This window comes from Macrobrachium nipponense, chromosome 28, assembly GCF_015104395.2.
Source record: "Macrobrachium nipponense isolate FS-2020 chromosome 28, ASM1510439v2, whole genome shotgun sequence".
Lineage (NCBI taxonomy): Eukaryota > Metazoa > Arthropoda > Malacostraca > Decapoda > Palaemonidae > Macrobrachium > Macrobrachium nipponense.
The window spans coordinates 21,229,908-21,243,261 of record NC_087217.1 but is presented as its reverse complement, the minus strand read 5'-3'; the positions used below and the strand labels follow the sequence as shown (position 1 = coordinate 21,243,261).

At 36.9% G+C, this 13,354-nt stretch overlaps 1 protein-coding gene across 1 annotated transcript in view; it reads right to left on the bottom strand.

Annotated features, from left to right (window-relative positions):
- Positions 1 to 10,811: 10,811 nt before the first annotated feature.
- The window catches only part of LOC135201120 (trichohyalin-like), an 86,089-nt gene continuing 83,546 nt past the window's right edge, over positions 10,812 to 13,354 (bottom strand). Inside the window, exon 13 of the mRNA XM_064229996.1 lies at positions 10,812 to 13,094. Within this exon, the coding sequence (XP_064086066.1) occupies positions 13,038 to 13,094 (57 nt within the window). The 3' untranslated portion in view covers positions 10,812 to 13,037. The remainder of the gene's footprint in view (positions 13,095 to 13,354) is intronic.

Genomic DNA, 13,354 nt, shown 5'->3' with positions numbered 1-13,354 from the left:
TGTCTATCTCATTTAAAGCCGGTTTTTCAGTTTGCCCGTTCTTTATCCATTTCATTTTTTATTTTTCATTCCTTTTCTTTCTCCAAGTGTGATCAGTGTGTGGTAAGAGTGTATACGTGGTATGATGGAGAATTTTGCCTCAACATCGGGATCGTCTACCGTTTTGAAGAGGAGACAAAGGGAATGCCCAGGAGTCAGTGGCTTTCCATGTTATAGGTTCCTAACTTCGGTGTCGATGGATCCTCATCCAACGTGTAGTAGGTGCAGGGAAAACGTATGTACGGTTACTAATCCGTGTTCTGTTTGTCGCGGTTGGTCGGTGGAACAGTGGAAGAAGTTCTATGGGAAAAGCCAATACAAAAGGAAGGGGGTGACGCCATCTTTGGATGACCAAACCTTACCGGCTTCTTTTGTATCGGTAATAAACCAGGCTGCTCCATATGTTTCTCCACCTGCTTTTGAATTGTCTCATACCCCTTCGGTTTCTCCTAGCGGTTCTGTATCGGAAACGTCAGGGGGGGCCTTGGGTAATTTTATGAATAATTTGCACTCTCCTTTGTTCCCTGCAAGTAGAGGGGGAGATCCGCCATCTTTGTTCCAGGCTCCTGCTACTCAAGCGCATAGGTTAGATGGTACGTGGTCAGCGCTAGGCCTACCAGGCGTACCAACCTTGGATGGTCTGCTTGCGCATTATATGACGTCACGGTTCCAGCAGGGTCCGGCAGCGCTGAATGTTCCTCATCCCCTGGGCTTGCAATTTATGGGAATTAAGGCCGCGGCTTCACCATCCCACTCAGTATTTACAGTGATGCAGAACGTGGGAGGTAGTTTGGCAGCAAACGTGCGGTTGCCAGCAGAAACCTCTCAGTCTCTCCCTACGAGAGGGATGACGTCACAACATACGTCACACTCTGATATGGCAGGCGTGATGACGTCACAGACCGATTCTCGGCCTTTTTCGCTGCACCCAGACGCTAATACGCCTTCTGACCCGTCAATGCAAACTGTAATGCAGAAATTACAGGATATAGAGAAGAGAATGAATAAGAGAGACAAAAAGAAAAAGTGTGATTCGCCTTCTTCGTCTTCTTCCTCTAGTTCGGCGTCATCGCTAAGTCCGATAACGTCACGGCGAGCGCCAGTCAAGCGTTGGAGGAGGATTCGGGAGTTCCTGGCGGATCCTTGGGCTAAGAGGAGAAGAATCAATTCTTCCTCTTCTTCGGACCAAGACTGTCATTTCCAAGTCAGCAAGAAGGTCGGAAAATCAGTGGCTATTTATTATTATAAAACCTACATTTAAATATATTCCATTATACCATTTAACAGACATTACAATTTACTCCTCCCTTCCAGTTTCCTTACTATTATGCAGTTATGTATGGTTACTTTTAACATTTTACAACCCTTCCATACCCTTCAAAGTTAGGTTTATATGTCATTTTACCTACTGGGGGCCGGATCCCTCCCGGTTAGGCAACATACCCTACTAGGTTTAGTTTGTTATATGTTGGTTTACCTACTAGTTTTACTTCCTTGAAGGGGGGTACCCGCTTAGGCTAAGTTGGTTAGTTCTTCAAGGGGGTACGGGGGGACTCCACCCACCCGGTCAGGCAACATTCCCTACTAGGTTAGGTTAGGTTACATTCCTTACTAGGTTACGTTAGGTCTTCAAGGGGGGCTTCACCCCCCCTCCCCCCCTGGTCAGGCAACATTCCCTACTAGGTTAGGTTAAGTCTTTAAGGGGGGTACGCCCCCCCGGTCAGGCAACATCCCCTACTAGGTTAAATTCCCTACTAGGTTAGGTTTGGTTAGGTTACATTCCTTACTAGGTTAGGTTAGGCCTTCAAGGGGGAGTACAGGGGGCGAAGCCCCCCCCCCTTCAGGCAACATTCCCTACTAGGTTAAGTTCCCTACTAGGTTAGGTTAGGTTAGGTTACATTCCTTACTAGGTTAGGTTTGGTTAGGTTACATTCCTTACTAGGTTAGGTTAGGCCTTTAAGGGGGGGTTCGCCTCCCCTGGTCAGGCAACATTCCCTACTAGGTTAAGTTCCCTACTAGGTTAGGTTACATCCCCTGCTAGGTTAGGTTGGTTTGGTTCTTTAAGGGGGGGTACAGCAGGGCCAAACCACCCCCAGTCAGGCAACATCCCCTACAAGTTGAATTAGTTTTGTTATATGGTAACCTATGTTTAATTTGGTATTTAGTATTTATTCAAACAACTTTAGGCCCTATTACACATTTACCACCAAGGACTTAAATCCCACCCGCTCCTGGGCTCGTGATATATGTATTTGCATTCATTCATATTTCGAACCCATCTCATATTTACATTTAGTTCCTTAACTAGCCATTTCCTTTTATTACCCTTAACATTGCCAACTTATTTTGTTAAGTGCTTGTACATTTACCTCAGCCCCACCCTGCCTCAACCAATAGCATCAAAGCATTTTTATTACTCCACCCCACCTCCCCTACCCTGTTTTGTACCTACCACCTCCTAACCGTACAACTCCAACACTGTTGAATCTGCTGCCATGACTTTGACTGGTGCATCAACTTCACGCTCGCCCGAGTCCCTTGGCAGGAACTCTTTGCCAAATTCATGTAACAATTAGTACATGAGTTACAAAGATTTCTCTGCCTATTACTCAGGTAATTATGAACGACTAATCGGTTTATGCCAGGACCACGGCCTCCTGAGGAAGCAGGTCTTTTGTTCCCATTGAGTTACAAAGATTTCTCTGCCTATTACTCAGGTAGTTATGAACGACTAATCGGTTTATGCCAGGACCACGGCCTCCTGAGGAAGCATGTCTTTTGCCCCCATTGTGGGAATGAGTGTCGCCTAGATTTACAAAAGAAGTGCTTCACGTAAATACCTTACGCGTTGTTTGTTGGTTTCTACATGTAACCGTGATATGACCCGGCCCTAGATTAATGGCAATATTATATTACACCTATACCATTTATGACCTACTCCATATTTTCATGTTTTGAAGTTTATAATTGGTATTTTTCCCTCCACGTTTACCTTTAGGTGTGACCGGTCTTATCGACCGCACAGTAAGAAAGCGAAGAAACGCTGTTCCTTACTACTTTTCATTGTTTAAGGGCACTTGGTTCTCTGGGTCCCACCTTGATGTTGAGACAGTTCTGTTCTTCGCATACCTGTATGTGAGTGATTTTTTTTCTTACAAGGTTGCGAGAACAGAACTTGGACTGTCGGACACAACAATTAATGATTGGGCCAGCTTCTCCCGGGAAGTAAGTATTTTGCTTATTCCCTCACACTTTTCCATTCCTACCCCCTCTCTCTCCCTCCCTCTCTCTCTCTCATACACAACCTGCCTTGTATGATTATGAAATTTACCCTACTTAATTACCTCCCCTAACACTGACTTTTATTTCAGGTCATAGTTAATTGGTGCATCCAACAGAAGAAGCAAATTGGTGGGCCCAGCACAATTGTTGAAATCGATGAGGCGAAGTTTGGGAGAAGAAAATACAACGTAGGTCGCGTCATCGAAGGGCAATGGGTGTTCGGTGATATTTGCAGGCAGACCCGGGAGTTCTTCGTTGTTCCCGTACCCGACAGGACCAGTGGGACCCTGCTTGCAGTTATCAAAGAATACCTTGTGCTGGGTACCACTATTATTTCCGACTGTTGGAGGGCTTATGACTGCCTGGGAGATGAAGGTTATGTCCACTTGACAGTCAACCACTCGATGAGCTTTGTGGACCCAGAAACCAGTGCCCATACTAATACAATCGAGAGGAGGTGGAGGGAACTCCTGCAGTCGACTCCAAGATACGGGAGGAGAATGTACAACTTCGTCGGGTACTTGGCTGTTGCTTATTTCAAGTTGCATTTAGAAGAACCCAAGACCTGCCTCCACGCATTCATAAAGGCAGCTGCTGCTTTGTACCCTCCACCCCTTTAAGGTAAGGTCCAAACATTATTCTTAATTATTATTTTTTAGGAAAGTGAGTGTTAGGCTTTTGCCGAAAGTTACGTTAAGGTCTCTGTTACTATTCAGTGGGGTGCTGCTAAGACAACTCGTACCTTCCACCTTACCACCCCGCCCACCCCCAGTGCGTTACCCCCCCCTTAGTGAACATATGGCTCCATGGTGGTTGGGGAGTTCAAACATGGCGGCTGTGTTTACATTTCCCTGACCGTAACGAATAGTACTTGGTACCATCCTATAGGACCGTTCTTCGGTGACTTAGACTATGGCAATTGACATTTTATATGTTATTTTAGTTGCTTTACAAGGGTTGTAAGGAATATTTTTTTCGTTTGGTTGGAACTAGACTTTAATTTACCTTTGAGTTTGGTACAGCTATTATATGTAGCCTTCAAAGGTAAATTACTGCTTAGTTACAGCCGGCCGAATGGATAATACTTTTAAATCTTGTACAGCAACTAAAATAACATAGGAAACAGTCAATTGCCATAGTCTAAGCCACCCCGGATTGCTTCTGTAGAAATACCCATTAGCCTATACATATACAACTTTTCTAGGTATTTCTACAGAAGCAGTCCGCACGGACTGCAAGGAATGTAACCGTGGATATGTCATCCACTAGGGATTGGGGGGAGTCCAATGTATTTCGCTGTGTTTAGTACTCGCCTCTGGGGGGTTAATTACAGTCGTCCGATTAAATATTACATAACATTCTTGTTCAGTAGGTAAAACTACATAGAAAAACTGCAACTGCCATTAGTCTAGGCCGCCGCGGATAAGTACCCTAGATCTACCCTTTTCTATATTGCTCGGTCAAGTACTACCTAGCATCACCCACGTAGCCTGATCTAACAATGAAGTAGGTAGCCTATGCCTACAACCCATTTTGTGAATCTTAGGTTAAGCTACTTCCCACAATCTAGGCTACCCCAGGCTAATCTGTAATTTGATTAGACTTACTAGGCTAATCAATGATTAAATTTATGCAAAACCTCAGCCCTTGAATATAAAATAAAATAAAAATACAAATATTAACAAAAAGGAAGGAAGGCTTACTTAGGTAGCTATAATAAGATTTTATGAAAACTTCAATCAAAAGAAATCAAGATACTTCTACCTAGTACAAAATGTTCTCTTTCATTCTTATTGCATTGCAACTCACATTTAAAACATGGACCTAATATTACTTACCCTTAATATTCAATAATTTCATACCATTTTACTTATTTAATTTTCTATTTGTATCCTCTTGGCCATTCTAATTTCTTACCGACAGTGTCTCAATCACGCTTTTGACACTTGCATTAACGGGGACAAAAAACAAACAAACAAAAAACTAACGATAAATAGTAACTGACAACTTTTACAATGCACACTCAAGATTTAGGCTAACCGTTGATTTTACTTTATTTGTAACAAATTCATAACATAAATAGCTAAAATAAATCGTATTAAAAACATTACATGACAACTATTCTCATTCAACCTTTCTGCAAAGTATACCTATTGTTTAAGCTTTAGCAATATTTTAAAAAGATAATTACTGTTAATCATTAAATAATTAATAAATTTTTTTTCCTTAAGTATTATTATTGAGCAGAAATAAGCACTTTACTCTGTTTTTTTCCATCTGTCCATCTGCCTGTGGTGTTTTCGCATGGTAACACTGCGTCCGGGGCTTTAAATAGTTACGCTATGTGTAAGTTTTAGGTAAATAAAAGGATATCTGGGTGTACATTTCCAACTGAAAAGTGTTTTAATAATTTACTGTATGCGAATTACACCATTAATATTCAAAATAGGATATTATTTAAAGCCCGGGAGGCAGTGTTACCATGCGCAAACACCACAGGCGGATGGACAGATGGAAAAAAACAAAGTATAGTGACAGTGGGTTTTATTTTAAAAAAATGATACATCCTAAAGGTATTCTGAAATATATGTCTGGTAAAACATACAGTCGGCCGAACTCTCAAAGTTGATGCAAAGCCAAAAGTAAAACACAATTTAACAAACAAATGGTTTAAAATAATAACAAGAAGAATTTAATTATATTAAGTTAAGTAGTGCTGATGTAAGTGAGCACTAAAGGGACTAGATATTACTGGAAAAATTAAACTTTTCAAGAAAGCTTCTGAAGTCGTCTTTTAGAACAATATTCAGACATTATTCAAAAATGGGAAACAACTAAGAACTACAATAACGTAGAAATCGCCTCATTAAGATGATTTATTAGATATTTAATGCTTACAAATTGTATTGAATTATATTCATAAGCACAGAAATGAGTTAGAACTTGATTATCTAAAAGTTTTGTGTAAAGCAATAATAACTGACAGTACCTGGCACAAAGAATGATAGTATACGATTTTAAGAATGTAGTGTGTATATTTTCCTCTGTTCAATAGACTTTATTAATCATAAAAAATTACGAATATGTTACTTAGACTTCTTCGTGGAAGTTATATAAATAAGTTAGACAACGCTTATGCAAAATAATGACTGGCAACTTGGGGAAACTATGTCATTTGAACACTTTCGATATTAAGATAAGTAGCCTCTAATGTCAATCAAAATAAGGTGGAATAGCTAGAGTACACTAAAGTTGTGACATTACGATGAAAATTTGACGGACTTATAGATTTTCTTCTTATTGTTCATATTATTACTTTAGGCCTGTTTCCCTACTTAAAATTTATCTGCTATGCAGCGTAAGCTTTCGTTGTAAACAAAAGACTATTGTATTTTGTTCTAGTTAAAAGGGTTATCAGGATTTTGTTGTTACGCTTTGTATAAATTGTCTTATTAATTTTATATAATTAAATATTTTCGTAAATAATGTTGTATTAAATTGTGATATATGTCTTTGGGTTTCTGTTTTGAATCGTTTGGTAATACATAGACGGTAACTGGCTGAAAAGAACTGACAGAACTTTTAACTCTTGCAACATAAAGAGAAGTTAATGGATGAACTGTTATTAAATGGAACACTAAAGTCAAAAGAATTAGTGCTTTACTACATACATAAATACACACACACACGCATAGTACATACAATGCAAATTATCAGCAAAATTGAGCTGGGGAAGAAATATGGCATTTATGAGTGTTCACTGTTCATTTAAATGAATTGATTCTCTCTCTCTCTCTCTCTCTCTCTCTCTCCTCTCTCTCTCTCTCTCCTCTCTCTCTCTCTCTCTCTATATATATATATTATATATATATATATATAATATATATATCTCTCTCTCTCTCTCTCTCTCTCCTCTCTCTCTCTCTCTCTCTCTCTCTCTATATATATATATATATATATATATATATATATATATATATATATATATATATATATATATATTGAGAGGCAAGGTTACCTAACAGCAGCCCACAACAAAGGATTTACTTTGATGCCCCATATGGCTAAGTATTATGACCTTAAAAGGGTACAGCACACACACACGTGTAAGTACACACCCAGAGAGAGAGAGAGAGAGAGAGAGAGAGAGAGAGAGAGAGAGAGAGAGAGAGAGAGAGATTGAGTAGCCACCTTACACTATCAACTTTCAGCCTAATTTTACAGAACAATAATAATAATAATCAAATAATAATAATAAAATGCTGGCGACTACGAACTTGCGGCTTTTATAACGAAAAATAAAATCTTCAAAAAAGAATTGTCTCCTCTCCGTGTCACGGCTAGGGAATAAGCTTCACAGTAGGTCTTCTCAGTTCCACCACTAAAGACACACTGTTCGAGAAATGGGTCACTCTCTCATTATCTCAACATCCACACTTCAAAATCTCAGTCAATGAGATTGGCAGATGAAAGAAATGGAAATTCTGATTGGCTGCTGAGAACAAGGGGTATTGTGGCCAAATATCCGATTACTCAGGATGGTTGATAGACACAAATGTGCCTCTTTACGTCTAGACATCCTTTTGGAAATAAATATTAACTTCTGTGCGCAATTGACATTATTATCAACACTATATTATCATCATTTTTAAAGCTAACTTCCGGGGATCCTAGGATTGAAAGAAATCACAAACCAGAGAACCGATTAAATAAGATTTTTTTTTTTTTTTTTTTCAGATTTACCAGTTGCGTAATTGCTTACATCTCCAGCAACTGAGTTAGCTGACTAATTTCCATAAACAAAAAAATAGAATATAGTCGATATCTGCCGTAAGACAGATTTCAAAGACTGTAAAAAAATAATAGCTAGGTTGTAGATTGAAGAGTGCCTTACGTTTTCCATAAAAAATATCCCTCCTACATTTAGAATAAAAAGAGATAATTCTTAACATTTCAATTATATTTCTGAGTAGTAAAAGTCAGAGAAATAAGTTACGGAAGGTTTCTTTTTAATTATGAAGGCATCGAGTTTCAACAAACCAGTACTTAAATTTAGAACACTTCCATTATTTGATTTGATGAATCAAGATTCAATGATACTCCTTTTAACTGTGTCGCTACACGGCATTAAGGATCTTGTCTGACTCCAGTTCAAGGTGATTTCATAAATGCAGCCAGGAGCATCTTTAGGAGAATTTTTTGATAAGAAATTCTTAACATTAATATAACTGAAAACAAAACTTTACAATTCTAGGAGTTTCTAAAAACTTTTCATCAAACGGTAATTTGAGAATGTTATGTTTACTAAATTCAAGGTGTCATTAGTTAAATAAAATGTTTTTCTAGCTCAGAGTCAATAAACGATGCCTTATTATAGGACGAAAGCTCTCGGCTACGAATTTCTGACTATTATTTTTCCTGTGCTATTCGCTTACGTATCATGAAGTCACGTGCATCTACTGCGATTTTCTAAAGCAAATATATATTATATATACATACATACATATATATATAATATATATATATGATATAAGTATATACATATCTATATATATATAATATATATATATGTATGTATGTATATATATATATATTTGCTTTAGAAAATCGCAGTAGATGCACGTGACTTCATGATACATAAGCGAATAGCACAGGAAAAATAATAGTCAGAAATTCGTAGCCGAGAGCTTTCGTCCTATAATAAGGCATCGTTTATTGACTCTGAGCTAGAAAAACATTTTATTTAACTAATGACACCTTGAATTTAGTAAACATATATATAGCATATATAATATATAATAATATATATATATATATATATATATATATATCTATATATATAATAATTATATATTATATTAATGATAAATAATATATATACATATATTACATATATAATATATATATAGATATATATATATATATATATATATATATATACTATTATATATATATATATATATATATATCATATAATATATATATATATATATATAAGTATTAATTAATTGAACTTATGTTTTCTGCTTACACAGAAGACTGGAGTATGTATCTATTTAAAAATACCTTAGTAGCTATATCTAAGGTTTCGAATAATGGATTTCAAACTTTGAATCTGGCAATCCGTCTGAAAAGTATGTCAACAGTAAAAGGAAGTTTGCACATAGCCAATTGAGAGAGAGAGAGAGAGAGAAAGTCCGTTTGTCTGTCATAGCTTTTAAAGTCAGACATAAGGGGAAGAGCATCGCTGATCGAGAAAAGGACGGAGTTCTGGTAAAGGAAGGGCAAAGGAATGAGAGAACTTAAAAATTTTGAAGTCGGTTCATGAATGTTAAACAAAGCCAGGATAGACGTATCATGAGCTCTTTCTCACGCGCACATAATACAAATCTAACCCCAATAAAAACTAATCTCATAGTTTCTACAACTCTGCTCTCAACACATGTTTGGGTCAACCACTGTCACAATTACATTAAGATCATCAGTCTTACTCTCCTTCGTACTTCGGTACAACCAGATGTTTACATGTAATCATCCAATCAATAATTTCCATACGCTTCGTCTTACCTTCCACGTCATTTTATCACAGAGGTATAGAGGAGACGGAGAGGAGGGGGTGATGTACCGATATCCCTAACCCCTCTCCCCCTTTACTAGCTTTGAGTCTTTTCCATCAACAGTACCTTCCCACTCTGTTTTCGCTCATAATATTCATCAGTAAATAATAACAATAATATCCGTTAAAAGGCTAACTCGACTTAAAATTTGCCTCACCATAAATCAAAATGGAAATGAGGGTAATTCTAGGCAATAACTCCGCACGGACTGCAAGGAACATTCCTGCGAGTACGCCAGCGACTAGAGATTGGGGCGTTAAATGTATTCCGCCGTGTTTAGTACTAGCTCCTGGGGGCTAATTACAGTCGAATCCTATAAAATAACTGTAAATTCTCAATAAGCAACCAAAATACTATAGGAGACTGTAGTTTTTAAAGAAATACACGACACGGAGTTATTACCTAGATCGTAAGTTTTACCAGACCACTGAGCTGATTAACAGCTCTCCTAGGGCTGGCCCGAAGGATTAGATATTTTTACGTGGCTAGGAACCAATTGGTCACCTAGCAACGGGACTTACAGCTTATTGTGGGATCCGAACCACACTATATCGGGAAATTAATTTCCATCACCAGAAATAAATTCCTCTGATTCCGCGTTGGCAGAGCCGGGAATCGAACTTCGGACCAATTACCTAGATCTACCCTAGAGACTTGAACCATTTTTTTCTTTCTTTTTTTTTTGTCTTTGCATTTACATTAGTTTGTATTCACCTTTTCTTGTTATCTGAGACATAATTATACTGAAAACTTAATGCTTTGTTGCTTTTTTTTAAAAAATTACACCCAATTAAATTTCTACCAATCAAGAGGAAAGGTAATTTTAGATTTTTTGTATGATTTCCTACAGGAGAAAGGATAAGTAAAACGAACTTCTTTTTTTTTTCTTTCTTTATAATGACACAGAATACTCGAAGTCTGATGCAAAACACAAATAAATGTGAGGTGACAACAGCTCCTTGAAGTAGAATCCTAAGTCAATATATGAGGCCCAAAGAAATGCTAAAGTAGATAATAATGCATGAAAGCTGATAAACACAGCATGTGTGTGAGATAAAAAGTAATTATTTTGGTCCTTACAAGAAGACTAGAAACTGTGACAGCAACCTAATGACAGAGTTCTGTGACAATTTAGTTATGAGAATGAAATGTACTTCCATAATACTATATACAGTATTACATAAATTGGAGATGAAATTTCAAACAAGCATCATACCGGGAAGAGTCTAGTCTTACTTGCGAAGACAACTTCAAGGGAACGGTCCTCATATAAAGGCATCAAAATTCATACTCAGTGTCTACAGCCATAGTACCAAACCAGTGTGATCAATGCCTTTGTCTTATACATGTACGTATATCTTAGGAATTACATATACTGTGTCTCCTACATACTTAAAATTTATTGAATTGTGTCGCTTGTCTATGAACATCATATAAACAACAGACAATAATCACAAAGGTGGTGAAAGAACTAGGTACTGAAGGAACCTGTTTGATAAAACTTTTGAATAAATTGCCTATCACATAGAAAATGTATAAGGTTTATAAACAAAGTACATAATCCTTCATGGGGGAAACTCAATCAAAACTTCATTGTTTTGAGGAATAAATGAATATTATCCTTCAATATGACATATATTGTTGCTTTGTGTTATGGAAGTCAAGTCAAAACACCAATGAATATAAGTCGTGAGGTTAAGCTCATCCAGATGTTACTGATTGTGAATAAATCCATCACACCAGTAAATAATTGAAAGTGCTTTCCTTGGCATCCATGACACATAGATGGAACAGTACGTGGGAATGAAGCTTTTTTTATTTTTGTTATAAAACTTGGATACCTCAGAGGTACACTTCCTAGAATTTGATTAGCATATCAATGGAAGATTCAACGAGTAATAAAGCCTATCACTAATTCTTATTTTTTTGTCAAACAGCCTAAAGTAGTTAATTTCAAAGAATATTGCACAGAACCTTTGCTTAGATCATCAGCTGCAGTTGTTAGAAGCACAGATAATAAATTATAATTTTCCTAAATAAAATTTACATCAAAACCAGCATAGTCCTATATAACTGGAGGTGGTTAAACATGTCATTATGAGGAGCAAAACCATTAACACATTGCAGTAGCATATATAGCTAAGACAGTCTGGCCTTTTAAAGCAACGTATGTAATCTACATTATATATGTATGGTATACTGCTTCATCAACATCTAGACTTCCCACTGTTATTGCTATGATTATGATAGTTATTACTGTGAGTAAAATCCCTCATTTTTTTTTATCATTTTTTATTATTAAACACTGCCTAAGCTTGGTTCTTGAGAAAGTTGGGAAGTGTGCTACAGGAAGTGATAAGAGGTGTGAGGAAATATTCTAACATAAAATAGTCAGTAATTGAGGGGCCACATGAAGGTATGGATTAATTTGTAGCATAGCAAGCTAAATAAGCACTGCCAATAGATTATTTGGGGAAGGTTTTCTAATTGTGTGTGGCAGCACACATACACACCATTACCTCTTCCTTATATCAGAAACAGTACCTCGAACACTGAGTATTGAAGCTGTATAGTAGCCAGAGTTCTACCTGGATAGTAATATATGTATATATATATAAATGCCTCAAAACAAAAAAGGAAAGCATAATATTCATCAACCTCACTGTACAAATAACATTAGAGTCAGGCTTTACCTTGTATCAAAAGCAGAGCTGCATTAGCACTTGCTCACATGCATCCCTTTAGGTAAAGTAACATATACAGTATATATATAAATATTTATATCTGGACTTGACATGGAATGCATATAAACAGTCTGTGCAGTGGACAGAAATATCTTCACAATAACTTTCATTTTTTTTTTTATTTCTGAGCCTCAATCAGATGATGTAATGATCTGTACTTGGGGAGAATATGAAGTTGAAAATAACCACATTTAAAACACTGTATTAGTTGCAAAAACAGCTCTATAAATCACTGCCATAAATGCAACAACAGAAGTTTCTCAGTCATAGTTCCTTATTTAATCTCCGCAAACTAATCTTGACCTTCCAAATGCTAAGAGTCAAGATGAATCACAAGATGACCTTCACAGTTAACTCACTCAGCAGGAGTAATTTCTTGGCTGACCCCAGTCTGCTCAACATCATCTCCATCCTGTTGTATAGAAACAAATTTGTTAATACTGTCTTCCTTTTATATCACCAAGTGTCACTTGAAGTTAAGATACTTGTATAAGATGCACTTGCACATATTCTAAGTTATATCTACTTAACTAGTTTAATTTTAAATGCAATTAAGACTGAGAGGAAGCAATGACTCTTTATGAAAGAATGAAGTTTTTATATAAAATAACTGGGCAGTAGAAATATGTTTACAAAGAAATCATGCAGTTTTGAAAAAAGACAATTCCAAGA